The following is an 18,401-nucleotide window of genomic DNA, read 5'->3' on the forward strand; positions in this document are numbered from 1 at the left end:
ATGAACACAAACTGATTTACAATTAGCATATAACACTATTACAACCATGGTCCATAAAACAGTATATTGAAAAATACATGAAACTAGACAAACTAGTGTTATACACAATGTTTTTACAAATATTTTACTAATTTGTTGAGTGTGCTTGAGAGTAACATTATAGTGTACTTTTTTTATTGCGTTGTCAGGTAGGCTTTCTAAAACACTGTAGCAGCTGTATCCTTACAATAACCAATGTCATAGCAGTTCAGATTTTGTTCAATTTATCTCGGCCAAAAATGTGACTATTTTGTCTTGGGAGAAGCTGAGATATTGTATTCGCAACTCCAACTGCAGACCCTCTCCAAAATTCTCCGGATCTGAAATATTTTCTAAACTGCTCGTACTTCCACGTGTAGAGAAATTGGTTTGTAACAAAGATAGTGCAGAAAATAATCCATGAACATGTCCCAAGTGCCAAAGGAACCGTGGTAAAACAAAGTGCTGTTAATAACACCCGGAAAAGGGGCTCTGTAGTGAGGATGAATATGAAACACACTGCCAACACGTAGAACCCCCAACGTTTGTCCTTTCTGGGGAGCGAATAGGGAAGGTTATTCACGATAGGAAAATGTAATATGTTGACCCTCTTCACACTCATATGCACCCTTCGAAATATTTTGAAATAACAATACAAAACAAACATTGTCTGACCAATAATAGTCAACACCAGGGTACCAGCTTCAAATGGGTCAGAGATAATGGGCTTCCCTTCTTTGAGCAATGATGCTGCGGAAGCAGGGAGATATGAGCATCCTTCCTGTGGGTACCGCGAAGACGTGATCCAGGGAAGAAGAAATCCCAGCGCCGAATGCCAAGACGCAATTAGCATCCATTATGTGTGTCTTTTTTGGTAGATGGACAGATACGTCGCTGGTGATTTGGTAATCAACACGTATCGATTGACGGCTATGAGGGAATGGGAGAAAAGAGAAGTGATGCCGAGGAATAGGAGCGCATATTTGAAGGCTTGGTACCCAGCCGGAAAAGGACTACCAGAAGAAATCTCCACTGCCTCGTGCGGCATCCAAATCGCGCACACCAACAGTTCGGCTATACAGCCGTTCACAATGAACGCATTACTAGCCGTTCGAAGTTTCTTACATGTCTTGACCAGGTAGACAACCAATAGGTTTAAAATTGTCCCAGACAAGCACATGAGAGAATAGACTGCCGCAAGGTTGATTTTGCATTGTGTCCCACATCTCAGTCTATCAGTTGCTCCGATTCGTTTGGCATGTTTGAAGAATAAAAAAGGTTTTTCATACGAAAGGATGAAAAAGGAGTCCTTATGCAATATTGTTTATGCCAATCTCCTATTCAGTGGATATGTTCCCCATGTTAATGCGGCAGTGATACAGTTGCATGGGGGGGTAATAGACAATGCGCGCAGCGCGCCTGTGGTGATGCTACAGAGTGCAGACACTAGCTCAACAAAGACCTATAAGAAGAAGAATGGAGCAGCACGCAGGTTCATGTTAACACTTAGCCTACACATCTTGCCTATTGCATCCAGCCTCTTTATTAATATTGAATGATTTCCAGATACTAAAATAACTAGAAGCGCAAATAGGCAGGGACTGATTAATGCAGGCAGGGTAAACAGGGGAAGGCCCTGGGCCCAGGCCAAAAGAGGGCCCAATAGGCAAAAAATAAAACAAAATAAACAAATATATACAGTATATATTATATATACAGTATACAGTTGAAGTTGGAAGTTTACATACACCTTAGCTAAATACATTTAAAATCAGTTTTTCACACTTTAGTCCTAGGAAAAATTATGTCTTAGGTCAGTTAGGATCACCACTTTATTTTAAGAATGTCAGAATAATAATAGAGAGAATGATTTATTTTGGCATATATTTCATTCATCACATTCCCAGTGGGTCAGAAGATTACATACATTCAATTAGTATTTGGTAGCATTGCCTTTAAATTGTTTAACTTGGGTCAAACATTTTGTGTAGCATTCCACAAGCTTCCCACAATAGGTTGGGTGAATTTTGGCCCATTCCTCCTGACAGAGCTGGTGTAACTGAGTCAGGTTTGTAGGCCTCCTTGCTCGCACACGCTTTTTCAGTTCTGCCCACAAATGTTATATAGGATTGAGGTTGGGTCATTGTGATGGCCACTCCAATACCTTGACTTTGTTGTCCGTAAGTCATTTTGCCACAACTTTGGAAGTATGCCTGGGGTCATTGTCCATTTGGAAGACCCATTTGCAACCAAGCTTTAACTTCCTGACTGATGTCTTAAGATGTTGTTTCAATATATCCACATCATTTTCCTACCTCATGATGCCATCCATTTTGTGAAGTGCACCAGTCCTTCTTGCAGCAAAGCACCCCCACAACATGATGCTGCCACCCCCGTGCTTAACGGTTGGGATGGTGTTCTTCGGCTTGCAAGCCTCCCCCTTTTTCCTCCAAACATAACGATGGTCATTATGGCCAAACAGTTCTATTTTTGTTTCATCAGACCAGAGGACATCACTCCCAAAAGTACAATCAGCATGTTCAGTTGCAAACCGTAGTCTGGCTTTTTTATGGCTGTTTTGGAGCAGTGGCATCTTCCTTGCTGAGCGGCCTATATCAGGTTATGTCGATATAGGACTCGTTTTACTGTGGATATAGATACTTTTGTACCTGTTTCCTCCAGCATCTTTACAGGTCCTTTGCTGCTGTTCTGGGATTGATTTGTACTTTTCGCACCAAAGTATGTTCATCTCTAAGAGACAGAACGCGTCTCCTTGTTGAGCTGTATTTTTTATTTTTTATTTATCTTTATTTAACTAGGCAAGTCAGTTACGAACAAATTCTTATTTTAAATTATGGCCTAGGAACAGTTTGTTAACTTCCTTGTTAAGGGGCAGAATTACATATTTTTACCTTGTCAGCTCGGGGATTCAATCTTGCAACCTTTCGGTTACTAGTCCAACGCTCTGACCACTAGGCTACCTGCCGCCCCAATAGTATGACGGCTGTGTGGTTCCATGGTGTTTATACATGCTGTGGCAGACCAGGGGGTTGGGTCAATACGTTTACACAGATCAGACACAGACAGAGTATGATTAGGTTGTTTATTAAATAATAAATCAAAAGAAAAGGATAGATCTCCCCCATGAGACCCTCTCCGGGATACCGTCTTCTGGGCTCCGGGTCTTGCTGTATCCTGTCGGGCACACAAACTCAAATTCCCTCATCTTTGCTCGGGCACCGTCTCCAACTACACGGATGTCATCTTACTTCCCCCAGTCCTCTCCTGTGTGCTTCCATTCTGGTAGCTTTATGGGGCATGTACAGCTGGTGAGCAATCAGACATTGATTACTCAGCAACTCCCCAATCACCCCCAATTAGTCCTTGACGGAGAGCCCGTCGAGACCTGGCACGTCCAGCAAATGGAGCCATCGCCTTGTGATGTACACTCCGTCTGTCACCAGGCCTCGACGAGTCTCCCCCTGGTAGCTGACCTGCTGTACGCAACTCCACCCCCCCCCCCCCCCCCCCCCCCCCCCTCAGCTCTGTCGGGAAGGGGACTGTCATTAGTGCGACGCACGTCTCCCTTCACGATAGGTCATCCGCGTTTCCATGCTTCGCCCCTGACCTGTGCACAACAGAAAAAGAGAAGCGTTGAAGGGACAAGAACCACCTGGTGACCCGATCGTTTGTGTCCTTTCCCCTGGATATCCAGACCAGGGGAGCATGGTCTGTGACCAGGGTGAAGTGGGTACCCAACAGGTAATACTTGAGAGTGTTTAGCGCCCACTTCACCGCTAGACACTCTTTCTCCACAATGGAGTACTTTTTATCTCTAGGATGTACATGATGGGGTGCTCCTCCCCATCGTGTATCTGGGACAGAACGGCGCCTAGTCCCGTATCACACGCATCCGTCTGGACCACCATCGGAAACCTAGAAATGGGGCGTTACGAGAATCGGATGGGAGCACAGCGCTTCCTTCAGATGGCTGAACGCCGCTTCTGTCTCGTTCGTCCATTTCACTGTTTTCAGGGGGCGGGCCCTGGTTAGATCAGTGAGGGGGGAAGCTATAGCCGCAAAGTTGGGGATAAATCTGCTATAGTATCTTGCGTGGAACGGGGCCAGTCACACATCGCGTGAACCTTCCTCTCCTGGGGATTGACGTTCCCCTGTCCGATCAAATACCCCAGGTACTCCACTTCCTCGAAACCTAGTTTGCAATTCTTGAGGTTCGCTGTCAACCCGGCTTGTCTGAGCACGTCCAGCACCGCCTGGAGGCGCGTCAAGTGCTTTTCCCAGCCTTGGCTGTGGATGATGATGTCATCCAAATAGGCTGCTGCGTACTGCTGATGGGGTCAAAGTACTTTGTTCATCAGCCGTTGGAATGTGGGTGGGGCTCCGTGGAGACCGAACGGGAGTACCCGGTACTAATACAACCCGTCTGGTGTCGGGAGGAGGCTGCCAACGATACCTGCCAATATCCTTTGGTCAGGTCAAGGGTGCTGATGTACTGGGCCTTTCCCAATCGGTCGATGAGCTTGTCCACCCTCGGCATGGGATATGCATCGAACAAGCTGATGTCATTCACCCCCTGGAAATCGTTACAGAAGCGGAGGCTACCGTCCGGTTTGGGCACCAACACGATGGGGCTGCACCATGCACTGTGGAACTCTTCAACGACGCCCATCCTCAGCATAGCCTCCACTTCCTGTTTCACGGTCTTCCTTCGAACCTCCGGAATCCCATATGGCCTCTTTCTTACCATTTCGCCGGGCTGTGTACGGATGTGGCGTTCAATGTGGGTCATGTGGCCCGGCTTCTCGGAGAACACCGCCGTGTTCCGATCGACAAGCTCCCTGAGCTCTTGCTTCTGGGCCGGGTCGAGGTCCTCATTGCTCGGAACCACCACTGGTCCCGTTGGCATCCTGGGTCCCGACCACAACACGGCCAAGGCTGTTCTCTCGTGCCACTTCTTCAACAGGTTCACGTAGTAAATCTGTTGATGTTTCCGTCTCTCCGGTTGCTGTAGACGGTAATTGACAGGTCCCATCTTCTAGACCACCTCGTATGGCCCGTGCCATGTTGCCAGGAACTTTCTTTTGGCTGTGGGGATTAAGACCAGCACCCTGTCTCCCACCTGGAATTCTTGGGGGCTGGGCTCCCCGATTGTAGACCTGGGCTTGGGCGCGTTGGGCATTCTCCATATGTTCCCTCATGACGGGCCATATGGCTGTCATCCGCTCCCTCTTCGTCTCCATGTGCTCTACCACGCTGCGTAATGGGGTCGGTTGGGCTTCCCACACCTCCTTTGCGAGGTCCACTAGGCCGCGTGGCCTCCTCCCGTAGAGGAGTTCGAACGGGAAAAACCCAGTGGAGGAGTTGGGTACTTCTCGGATTGAGAACATTAGGTGGGATAGTAGCTGGTCCCAGTTCTTCCCGTCCTGCACGATGACCTTCCACAGCATCTGTTTGAGCGTTTTATTAAAGCGCTCAACGAGCCCATCCGTCTGCGGGTGAAAAAGGTCCAGATCTGCTTGATCTGCAGGGGGGGATAAAACTCTTTCATGACGCTGGACATAAACTTCGTACCTTGGTCTGTCAAGGTCTCGTTCGGGATGCCCACCCGGCTAAAGAGGTGGAACAGCTCCCGGGCGATTCCCTTGGATACCGCTGCCTGTAGTGGAATGGCCTCGGGATACCGGGTGGCATAATCTACTATCACCCGGATGTACCGGTGTCCTCATGCTGGTTTAACCAGGGGTCCCACTATGTCCATGGCGATGCGTTCAAAGTGCACCCCGATGATCGGTAGAGGGACCAATGGGCTTCGGAAGTGGGCTTTCGGGGTTGTGAGATGACACTCCGGGCAGCTGTAACAGTAGACGTCCACGGCCCTCCTCATCCCGGGAGGCGATCCGTTCCCGGGTCTTCTCCATTCCCAGGTGCACCCCCAACAGGTGGGTGTGGGCCAGCTGAAGAATGGTTCCCACGTACAGTCGGGGCAGTAACAATACCTCTCGAAGTTCCCCCTGTTGGCGTGACACCTTATACAAAAGGTTATTCTTGATTTGGAAATGGTGGTATCGCCAGTCACTCACTCCCGGAAGTAGCTGTCCATGCACCGCTATCATTTGGGCTGCGGCGGATTTCAAGTTCGGATCCTCCCACTGGGCCATCCCGAATTGTCCCTTCAGTTGGCCCCCAGCGGGGGTCTCGACTGGACCCTCGAAATCGAGGAGGGGGAGGATGGGCTCCTCTTCCAGAGGTTCCCCAGGGGGTTCGGGTTCCGGTGCCCCCTCCGACTCCGGAGCCGTAGACCCATGCTGGTTAAACGGTTGCTTCCGGGCCACACAGGCTATTGGTCGTCCCCGCTCTCTTCCTCGGCCGGCTCGTACCTTCTTCCTCAACTCGTGTCCCCATAGGGCTGCGAACAGAGGACAATCCCGTCCCACTAGGAGAGGTACCGGCAGTTCTGGCACTGCACCCACTGTAATCTGGCGGCTCCCTTGTGGTCCATACGGTTGATTACCACTTTGTGTCAACCGTGAACACAGGAAATGGACATCTTCCTACCCCTTTTGGTCTCCTTGATCAGCAGGCACGTGGTTACGAGCCAAACCATACTTCCGGAGTCCAGCCGCTTCCGTGGCTGACCTGCTGTACGCCACAATGCGTACTATTGTTTGTACAGATGAACGTGGTACCCTCAGGCATTTGGAAATTGCTCCCAAGGATGAACCAGACTTGTGGTGGTCTACAATTATTTATTTTTTTCCCATGATGTCAAGCAAAGAGGCACTGAGTTTGAAGGTAGGTCTTGAAAAACGTCCACAGGTACACCTCCAATTGACTCAAATGTTGTCAATTAGCCTATCAGAAGCTTCTAAAGCCATGATGTAATTTTCTGGAATTCTCCAAGCTGTTTAAAGGCACAGTCAACTTAGTGTATGTTGACTTCTGATCCACTGGAATTGTGATACAGAGAATTATAAGTGAAATAATCTGTCTTTAAACAATTTTTTTTTAAATTACTCGTGTCATGCACAAAGTAGATGTCCTAACAGACTTGCCAAAACTATAGTTTGTTAAAAGGACATTTGTGGAGTGGGTTGTGCCGTGGCGGAGATCTTTGTGGGCTATACTCGGCCTTGTCTCAGAATGGTAAGTTGGTGGTTGAAGATATCCCTCTAGTGGTGTGGGGGCTGTGCTTTGGTAAAGTGGGTGGGGTTATATCCTTCCTGTTTGGCCCTATCCGGGGGTGTCATCGGATGGGGCCACAGTGTCTCCTGAACCCTCCTGTCTCAGCCTCCAGTATTTATGTTGCAGTAGTTTATGTGTCGGGGGCTAGGGTCAGTTTGTTATATCTGGAGTACTTCTCCGGTCTTATCCGGTGTCCTGTGTGAATTTAAGTATGCTCTCTCTAATTCTCTCTTTCTCTCGGAGGACCTGAGCCCTAGGACCATGCCTCAGGACTACTTGGCATGATGACTCCTTGCTGTCCCCAGTCCACCTGGCCGTGCTGCTGCTCCAGTTTCAACTGTTTTGCCTGCGGCTATGGAATCCTGACCTGTTCACCGGACGTGCTACCTGTCCCAGACCTGCTGTTTTCAACTCTCTAGAGACAGCAGGAGTGGTAGAGATACTCTTAATGATCGGCTATGAAAAGCCAACTGACATTTACTCCTGAGGTGCTGACTTGCTGCACCCTCGACATCTACTGTGATTATTATTATTTGACCATGCTGGTCATTTATGAACATTTGAACATCTTGGCCATGTTCTGTTATAATCTCCACCTGGCACAGCCAGAAGAGGACTGGCCACCCCTCATAGCCTGGTTTCTCTCTAGGTTTCTTCCTAGATTTTGGCCTTTCTAGGGAGTTTTTCCTAGCCACCGTGCTTCTACACCTGTATTTCTTGCTGTTTTTCTGTACAGCACTTTGAGATATTAGCTGATGTACGAAGGGCTATATAAATACATTTGATTTGACAAGTCGCGGTTTTGTCTCACCAGGGGTGATGGTCGCATTCGTGTTTATCATCGAAGGAATGAGCGTTACACCTAGGCCTGGAGGTGGAGGGTCCGTCATGGTCTGGGGCGGTGTGTCGGCCTGAGATTGTTGTCATTGCAGGCAATCTCAACACTGTCCTCCCTCATGTGGTACCCTTCCTGCAGGCCCATCCTGACATGACGTTCCATGATGACAATGACACCAGCCATACTGCTTGTTCTGTGTGTGATTTCCTGCAAGACAGGAATGTCCGTGTTCTGCCATGACCAGCAAACATCCCAGATCTCAATCCCATTGAGCACGTCTGGGACCTGTTGGATCGGAGGGTGAGGGCTAGGGCCATTCCCACCAGAAATGTCTGGGAACTTGCAGAGTGGGGTAACGTCTCACAGCAAGAACTGGTGCAGTCCATGAGGAGATGCACTGCAGTACTTAATGCAGCTGGTAGCCACACCAGATACTGACTGTTACTTTTGACCCCCACCTTTGTTCAGGAACACATTAATCCATTTATGTTAGTCACATGTCTGTGGAACTTGTTCAGTTTATGTTTCAATTGTTGAATCTTATGTTCATACAAATATTTACACATGGTAAGTTTCCTGAAAATAAAGGAGAGGATATTTCTTTTTTTGCTGAGTTTATTCATGCACCAGAAGAGACTAATTGACCCTTTCGGTTTCGATTGACTTCGCAGTATGGCAAACATAGTTACTATTTAAAAAATAAAAAAGCATTATTTCAAGTGCATCTTTGTGGAGTATTATACAAAGGTATTTGGTAATCGACGTTCATGATAACGATTGTCTGTGGCTGTTTAAAATCTCTTTCAAGATAAGAAATGTAGGTTAACAACCCAGCTTAACAGAGTTGATGCAGAGCCTTTATTGCAATAGGAGGCTTTGAGTTGATGTGCCTTAGTTGTTGTCATTGGAAATAAATATGCTATTTATAAAGAGATGCTATGTTCAGTTAGCGTTTTCAAATAAAGCATTTAACCTTTTTGACAGCTGAAAGGATAGAACAGCTGTCAAACCAAGACAACCAGAATCAGTCAGAGCTTGTGTTCCTTCCTTTGCTATAATAAAAATGTTAATTCTTATCTGTCAAGATGGCAAGAGTTCTAAAGAGACAGTAGGAGCAAGAATAAATCATTAACAGAGGCAAGAATCTTGAAAAGTATATTTTTTAATTGTGTTACTTCCTTCAGCAACCTCTGTTCCCTGTAAAACATACACATGTAGTACAGTAGACATTGTACTATTCTTACTGTATGAAAATGAAAAGCAAAAATACTAATCTACAGTTATAGATTTTCTTTACATACTGCTTGAAAAATATATTCAAGTACGAATTTTATCGCTATAAATTGTACATTTCAAGGAGGTAGAATACCTGCATTATTAAGATTCTCCCATCTCGAAACAAAGAAACACATTTCACTGCCAGGAATGTACAGAGCTCTAACAAAATCAAAAATAAAAATCCTTGCAGCCATGAACAGATGCTTCAGTACACATTTATTTAAATCAACTTTGAAATTCAACAAGTTTAAAAAGTAAAAAGCATATAGGGACTCTTATAAGGTCCAACAGAAAATGGATGAGTTAGTCGCGCCACAGTAGGTCATATTCATTGGTAAAAAACAAGCTTTGATAATGACTACTGCATTGTACACACAATGACATCCAGCATGAGATTTTAAAGACGGTATTTTGGGGGACAGTTGTGCTTTTCCAGTTTTTTTTTAGGAACCTCTACCTGCAAAGCGGAAATGTTTTTATCTCCTTCTACAGTCTGAAAGAATCGTAATACGCAGGAAAAGTTTCTGCGTTGTTTTTACATTCTCGACAAAAACGGGGAAATATTTCAGTAATAGCGACAAACATCTGTTACCATTGTGCCCTGACGATAACACAACTAACATAACTGGTTCTACAGTAGGTATGTGTTAAAAATAGGCTGCCACAAATCAAGTTCCATAATCCACAGCTTGTCGAATAACACTGAAAATGTGCTCCTTTTCCTTTCAAAGAGCATTATTGGGATCTTGTGTCTGTGGAGGGGATTGCTAAGCTGCCTGGTGTATGGTATACTGCAGGGACTGAGGCTTATGTTGTGGGTGGTGTTGGTCCAACAACACAATACATTTTCTCTACTAATGACCACTGTTCATCATGCTCAACATACCTAGTCACAATAACCTAGTCTGGTTATTGGTATGACTTTAGTTGTCAAATCTTTGACCTGTGAGGGTTTATGAAATTAGCTACATCCTTTTTGGTGATAATATTCTGTATTTATCCTTTACTTGACCATGTGAGTCCCATTGAGATGCAAATCATTCAATGGAGTGATGTAGGCTTGCGACAGAGAACATTAAGCATGAATTAGTTCCAATTGGGGTTACCAAATCCCACCAGTTCATTTAATCGATTTAAAACAATTTAAAATAGTGAAGAGGAGACAACACTCATCTCTTCCCTATACGTCATTCTCTTCTCTCTAGAGACCCTTTCACTCCATGGGCAGAGGACTGCACACACATGGTTTCTAGACACACTCACTATGCAGTCTCATTCATCCACACACGCTCACATAGGTAAGCACGTACGTACAGGTTTTTATACAGTCTATGGTACATACATTAGCGTGCCTGTGCACGCGGTCTACATTCTCACACACAAAACAGAATCATAATTGCAAGAGCACATCACCCTGAGCCTGGTCCTGTGCTGCCAATACATTGCTGATAAGGAACCTCTCCATAAACCCCTCGCATATTTGGATGTTGTTAGTGAAGTAGTAACACTCAGACAAAAATAGAATTGCGATAAACCAAAACATGTTTGCTAACCCACTTGTAAATATAAACATATTTCTTTATCCAGGCAACACAATTGTCATGTTTCATGTATAAAATCCTCGTCTAAAAATATCATATTCTTTCAGTACATGTCATGTGTTGTGTACACAGTAATTTTGTATAGCACAGGTACACATAAATAAAAACGGAAATCTGTGATGCAGGGAAGCAGAGAACCTCCAGTCTACAGTATATGGCCATATCTCAGCTTTAAAGAGACAGAGCACTCACATAGTTACAGCCTGGCCAAGCCTAACTACAGCCGGGTAATCTCCCTTTGTTAGCATTATACAAACAGTGACTTCAGTTAAGGTGGATCGAGGCCGTCTGAAGCTGACAGAAGAAGCTCAAAACTCAAAGTTCCATAAGCCCTTGTGAGTTTGTGGCTGTCTATGTGCCTGCCCCCAAAGATCACAGCCGTCCAGATGCCAAGAGAGAAGAATAAATGTAATACGTCCTATAGCGCCTCCTGGTTTATTCATTTCCCTTTTCAGTATGTGGGAGAAAGCAGGGAAGAAGGGGGAGATGGAGAGGGGTGGGGTGGGAGACTCCATCGCGCCCAGTTCAGTCGTCACGATGGCTGTCCGGTCTTGGTCAACGCAGAACCGCAGCTTTAGTATTGAACATATTCAGATTGAAGGGACTGCAAGAGGTGGAGAGGGGAGACAGAGACACAATATGACGTTGAGTATAATGAACGTGAATCACAGGGCATCATAACACAACCTATGACATCATAACACAACCTATGGATCCATGGTAAATGTAAAAGCAAATTGCTGCATGTAATTGTTTTCAAAGTGTTGACGACAGACAAAGAACATGCAGGGAGAAGGTTGTTATATAACAAGTCTGCATGAAATGTTAGATTCTAACAGGGTACAATAGAACTGTTGGTTGCAAAGGTCAAAGAAAAGCCACTCAAATAGACAATCCTTAAAATGCAGAATGCATTTTCCTGAACTAATGAATACATGTATGGTGGACAAGTCAGACAGGGTGTCTCTGTGTGTATGCAGCTAGAGAAGGAATTAGCAGGACTGACACACAGATGGGGGTGGGAGGCATGTTGCAAGAAGGGAGCAAACGAGAGAGAAGGAAAAAGCGTATGTATTCTGATGAAGCCACAACTCCACTGACTGGCAAAACAAAGAGACGAGAGGACAGCTGAGACATTCATAACAGACAGTCATCCAATATTCCCCATTGTCAACCACTCCCTCTGCCATAACCACTCACTATCCGTCACATCACCGGTTCCCCCTATTCACACGCTTTGTGGGCCTGTGGCTGCCAGAATGGTGTGCCACTATCACCTAGGAAGGGTTAGGGGAGTAGATTGGAAGATAGGCAAGGTAGGCAAGGTAATAGCGAACAAACGTGAATTAACTTGATATCTGTGCAAGGGTAGCAGCTTTTGAGTCTGTCCCTCCTCCAATGCTAAATGAATGATAATGGTGCAACACTCTAGGTTGCCTGAGAAACAGTAGTGAGAATGTTGGCACAAAGCAGCATTCCTATATCACCGAAATGCTACCAGTGGTGTAGAATGAGAAGTAACGTCAGCCTACCCAGTGTAATCTAAAGACAGCGATACTGCACCAACCTTATTTGTCTGAACAGAGTCCTTCTATTCTGAGCGGAATCAAGTGTGGGAAGTTCTGGGAATTAGCCTTAGATGTCTGGCCTTCGTGGTCGGGCCCTATGAAAGTCCCCCTCGTGGTCGGGGCCTATGAAAGTCCCCCTCGTGGTCGGGGCCTATGAAAGTCCCCCTCGTGGTCGGGGCCTACGAAAGTCCCCCTTGTGGTCGGGGCCTATGAAAGGCCTCCAAATATTTATTATAAAGGAAGAGGATTACTGGGCTGACCTCTCAGGGAATGAGTGAGCGCTACAGTATGGCTGAGCGTGTCAAATTCTTGTAATAGCAGAGAGCAGCACCAGACTGCCAGCCTAAAAACATACCGTTTTTAACTTAGCACATTCTTATCCACATAGTCTAGATTTAATAATAATGGTTACAAAAAGTGCATCTTTGGGGGAAAAAAAGTTTCCATTGAAAATTATGTATACAAAGGCCTTCGGTTGGCCAGCATCGAATGGAAAAAAGTTTCCATTGAAAATGATGTATACAAAGGCCTTCGGTTGGCCAGTCGAATGGAAAAAAGTTTCCATTGAAAATGATGTATACAAAGGCCTTCGGTTGGCCAGTCGAATGGAAAAAAAGTTTCCATTGAAAATTATGTATACAAAGGCCTTCGGTTGGCCAGCATCGAATGGAAAAAAAGTTTCCATTGAAAATGATGTATACAAAGGCCTTCGGTTGGCCAGTCGAATGGAAAAAAAGTTTCCATTGAAAATGATGTATACAAAGGCCTTCGGTTGGCCAGCATCGAATGGAAAAAAAGTTTCCATTGAAAATGATGTATACAAAGGCCTTCGGTTGGCCAGTCGAATGGAAAAAAAGTTTCCATTGAAAATGATGTATACAAAGGCCTTCGGTTGGCCAGCATCGAATGGAAAAAAAGTTTCCATTGAAAATGATGTATACAAAGGCCTTCGGTTGGCCAGTCGAATGGAAAAAAAGCATAAAAGTCAGGATGGACAAAGATGAAAAAGTTGGGGGGGATTATGGTGTGATCGGTCTTCCTTTGCATCTATAGAACACACTAGTCTATATTTCATTTCTTATGTTTCAAGTGTTGTTAGATGGCTCAGATATTAGATGTACTCATGTTAAAGCCAAACCCAGAAACCAAAATGAATCACTCTGAAATCTAGCCAATCACCCAATGAAAGGACCTCGCACATCAGCCAATGAGGCCACAGTGTCGAATAAACCTTTGTTTACCCAGAATCCACCTGGTTAGTAGTTAAAGCACATTTTCAGTTTAGTGTTCATTCTGTTGATGAGTTTTATTATTTTTAATTGGTATGTGATGCTAGGATCCACTCAATAGAGGTGAATACAGTAAACAGCCTAGGAAGAACAGAGCCGCAAAATAACTCTCCACCAACACACATTTGAAGAAGCACCATCGTTCATAACACTAATTAGACTTCTGCCCAAATGTGCCAGTAAATGATTTTAACTGGAGATGGATATCTAGTGGGAAATGGCCGAATAGCCATGGTTAGTGTGTATGAAGTAGGCATTTAGACTGGAACAAGGCCATCGCAGGTCCAGTTTCAGCACCATGCAGACAACAGACAAGGCACAGAGAGGAGTTCAGTGGAGCCGCCATAGAGTTAGACACACAGTGGAGAGCCCTTAGCAGCAGCAGGGATAGGACAAAAATTTCGACTGGCTACGATTATAAATAGACAACATCGACACAAAAAGGGAGGACACTCGTGTTTGACAGAAGTGCAGAGAGGAAATATGACAGTTCAAAATAAGAGTAATTGTGTAGAAATACCAAAAAGATGGTGATGTTGGAGTATTTTTGGGGGTGGGGCACACACTTACGGGGATGGAGCGGCTGAGGTAGCGGCCGGAGGGTCCGCTGAGCCCAGAGTAGCCCTCCTGCTGGGGTCTGAATGGGCTGTACTTATCAGGCCCGGGGCCCAGCCTGCCTGCAGCATGTTGGGGGGCCCCCGCGGGGCTGAACACCCCAGTAGGGGACGAGTTATACTGATTGTTGTTGACTTCATGGTGGTGGTAATTGGCGCCGTGCACGCCGTTAGCCACGTAGCCGTGAACGGAGGCGGCCCAGCCCGACGGAGGGATGGGAGTGGTGACGATGGAGGGAGGAGAGGAGGAAGAGTGTGATGAAGAGGGCGTGTACGGCAGCTTCCTATTGCCCTCGCTGCTGTCAGCTGCGTACAGGTTGCCTAAGGAGCTGGCTAGCCTGCAGTTAATGAAGGAGCTGAGGGAAAGGTAGATGGGAGAGGGGAAGGGGACATAAATACACAGGACACATCCCAAACACCAAACAAACACAATGACAAGAGGACTAACTTCTTTCACAGGCTCAGGAGAGGACGACTGCCTACTGTGGACTGGTACTGTGGATCTAATAGCGGACTGATTTACTATATTTTCACTGGGGCTGTCACAAACTAAAACAAAATCTTGGTCAACCAAGTGCCATCTGTTCTTTCGACCAATCTACGAAATTTTTAAACGTTTTTCCCCATTTACAGTGGGGCAAAAAAGTATTTAGTCAGCAAACAATTGTGCAAGTTCTCCCACTTAAAAAGATGAGAGAGGCCTGTAATTTTCATCATAGGTACACTTCAATTATGACAGACAAAATGAGGAAAAAAAATCCAGAAAATCACATTGTAGGATTTTTAATAGATTTATTTGCAAATGATGGTGGAAAATAAGTATTTGGTCAATAACAAAAGTTTATCTCAATACTTTGTTATATACCCTTTGTTGGCAATGACAGAGGTCAAACGTTTTCTGTAAGTCTTCACAAGGTTTTCACACACTGTTGCTGGTATTTTGGCCCATTACTCCATGCAGATCTCCTCTAGAGCAGTGATGTTTTGGGGCTGTTGCTGGGCAACACGGACTTTCAACTCCCTCCAAAGATTTTCTATGGGGTTGAGATCTGGAGACTGGCTAGGCCACTCCAGGACCTTGAAATGCTTCTTACGAAGCCACTCCTTCGTTGCCTGGGCGGTGTGTTTGGGATCATTGTCATGCTGAAAGACCCAGCCACGTTTCATCTTCAATGCCCTTGCTGATGGAAGGAGGTTTTCACTCAAAATCTCACGATACATGGCCCCATTCATTCTTTCCTTTACACGGATCAGTCGTCCTGGAAAAACAGCCCCAAAGCATGATGTTTCCACCCCCATGCTTCACAGTAGGTATGGTGTTATTTGGATGGAACTCAGCATTCTTTGTCCTCCAAACACGACGAGTTGAGTTTTTACCAAAAAGTTATATTTTGGTTTCATCTGACCATATGACATCTTCTTCTGGATCATCCAAATGCTCTCTAGCAAACTTCAGACGGGCCTGGATGTGTACTGGCTTAAGCAGGGGGACACGTCTGGCACTGCAGGAATTGAGTCCCTGGCGGCATTGTGTGTTACTGATGGTAGGCTTTGTTACTTTGGTCCCAGCTCTCTGCAGGTCATTCACTAGGTGCCCCCGTGTGGTTCTGGGATTTTTGCTCACCGTTCTTGTGATCATTTTGACCCCACGGGGTGAGATCTTGAGTGGAGCCCCAGATCGAGGGAGATTATCAGTGGTCTTGTATGTCTTCCATTTCCTAATAATTGCTCCCACAGTTGATTTCTTCAAACAAAGCTGCTTACATATTGCAGATTCAGTCTTCCCAGCCTGGTGCAGGTCTACAATTTTGTTTCCGGTGTCCTTTGACAGCTCTTTGGTCTTGGCCATAGTGGAGTTTGGAGTGTGACTGTTTGAGGTTGTGGACAGGTGTCTTTTATACTGATAACAAGTTCAAACAGGTGCCATTAATACAGGTAACGAGTGGAGGACAGAGGAGCCTCTTAAAGAAGAAGTTACAGGTCTGTGAGAGCCAGAAATCTTGCTTGTTTGTAGGTGACCAAATACTTATTTTCCACCATAATTTGCAAATAAATTCATTAAAAATCCTACAAATGTGATTTTCTGGATTTTTTCCCCTCATTTTGTCTGTCATAGTTGAAGTGTACCTATGATGAAAATTACAGGCCTCTCTCATCTTTTTAAGTGGGAGAACTTGCACAATTGGTGGCTGACTAAATACTTTTTTGCCCCACTGTATAGACACACTGTATGTGTTTAAATAAAATCAACTATATGTAAGATACTCAGCTTGTCTGAGTAGTCTACATAAGCGCACTGTGATTAAATAATTAAGACAAATGACACAAGAGTGATTCCGAGATCAAGACAGCCTAACCAGAAGAAAAAAACCTGTTCCCGAACCACCACCTCCCGCTGCTGGCCTTCTCAGATTCTGCCATAAGCTGCTGAAGTTGCAGGTAATAGGCTACACCAGGGGTCAGCAACCTTTTCCATTCGGAGTGCCAATTTATCTTAACATTTCTACTAATCTGCGTGCCAGTTACTTTCATTTATTTTATAATAAAGTCTTTACATCTCAAAATCGTTGTCATGTGATTAATAAAAATGATATCGAAATGAAAATTATACAAATCTAAAAGTATTGCCATTTCCAACTATGTAAAAATAGCTGACATAAAGGCAACAAATAAAAACATTGCATCATGCAGGTAGAAAAGATCCTGATAAAAATAAATCACATTGGCTATGCATGGCCTGTCTGCAAGGAACTTGAAACATTGTATCAACTATCAACTTGGTTCAGCCCAAAGCTTGCACTAACGATCTTGCAACATTGTATAAGATATTCTGGACCCTCAGAGTTTCCTGGCCAGTGAGCTCTGGACAAACACAGCTGTATTTGTGCAAGGGATAACAAGTAACCAGGTAGGCCTATTTTATGACGTTTCCACCGGATCAGAGCATGACATTTCTTCCCCAATTCACACCAAGTGGTGGTTACTGAAAGGGAGAGAGCTGGAAAGATTGTTCAAATAGGCTACATTGAGGAACTATTGTGATTCTCAATAGATGTAAAAACAGACTTTGTTTACTTGTTGTTTGAAGTGATGAAAAAATAACTGAGAAGATCCACAGCTCATTAGTGGTGGTGAGTTAAGACAATCAGAAATATCAGATCCCCAAATGGAAACATTTATAAGACTACCTTTGCGCGCAGGCCAGGTAGACTAGTCCTACTTCTATGTGTAATCAGGTGCATGTCCTTACTCAACATTGACAGGAGCACTCCAAAAACAAAACAAAATGAATAAATTGACAACTCATAAATGGAATGAAATAAACCAAAACTTGTTTCTCACAAGTGTAGCCTAGATTGTGCTCTCTGCAAACAATGTGTCCACTCCTACAATGAAAACAGTAAGACTGTAATAATATATGTAATGCGTTAACAGAAATGACGGTAACCAAACAGACATTGTAGGTTAGAAATTATGGGAATTAACGTTAAATATACTACTGGTGATACTGGTGTGCCACCTCTGCAATGGATTAGTCTACTGAGACAGGCGGCAAGCAGTCTACAATAGTGGATTGAGTCGGACAGTAATAGCAGATTGATTCAGCCAATCTATATTGCCATGGCTACCTACCTACACATTCACTGTTGAATAATTTGGTAGAATAGAAAAAGACAATAACAAATCCTGAAAAGAGCACAAAGTACAGTAGGTCTGGTACCGCTCCTCCAGAGGAGAGATTGTTGTGGCATATTTCTGTGTTGTGTTATGTGCTAGTCCCTGTCTCTAGTGGTGCAGAATGCGGGGGATTTAGATTTGGTCTGTTGAGAATGCTCACAGCCTGCAGAGCATCAACCCTTTCTGTGAATCGGTCTGGTCACTGAGACACACTGCACACGTGTTCCCTGTCCTGCCCTGCATATCCTTCCACCTGCCACTTGCACTCAGGACATGGGGTAGTCACAGACAGGCAGAAACACAACCAGGGGACT

General features: G+C 44.9%; 1 protein-coding gene and 1 pseudogene across 7 annotated transcripts in view; both read right to left on the reverse strand.

The window, feature by feature from the left end:
* Nucleotides 1-258: 258 nt before the first annotated feature.
* Nucleotides 259-1,305, reverse strand: LOC139415223 (G protein-coupled receptor 88-like; annotated as a pseudogene).
* A 7,898-nt stretch (nucleotides 1,306-9,203) lies between these two features.
* Nucleotides 9,204-18,401, reverse strand: part of LOC139366576 (dual specificity protein phosphatase CDC14AB-like) — a 64,023-nt gene continuing 54,825 nt past the window's right edge. For 4 of the 7 annotated variants that reach the window (XM_071104415.1, XM_071104274.1, XM_071104493.1 and 1 more), the window contains 2 exons: nucleotides 14,366-14,765; nucleotides 9,204-11,542 (listed from right to left, as the gene is read on the reverse strand). In XM_071104415.1, the coding sequence (XP_070960516.1) occupies nucleotides 11,513-11,542; nucleotides 14,366-14,765 (430 nt within the window). In that variant the 3' untranslated portion in view covers nucleotides 9,204-11,512. Of the gene's footprint in view, nucleotides 11,543-14,365; nucleotides 14,766-16,927; nucleotides 18,400-18,401 lie in introns of those variants that run through there. The other 3 variants (XM_071104626.1, XM_071104536.1, XM_071104700.1) reach the window with 2 other exon arrangements.

This window comes from Oncorhynchus clarkii, chromosome 1, assembly GCF_045791955.1.
Source record: "Oncorhynchus clarkii lewisi isolate Uvic-CL-2024 chromosome 1, UVic_Ocla_1.0, whole genome shotgun sequence".
NCBI lineage: Eukaryota > Metazoa > Chordata > Actinopteri > Salmoniformes > Salmonidae > Oncorhynchus > Oncorhynchus clarkii.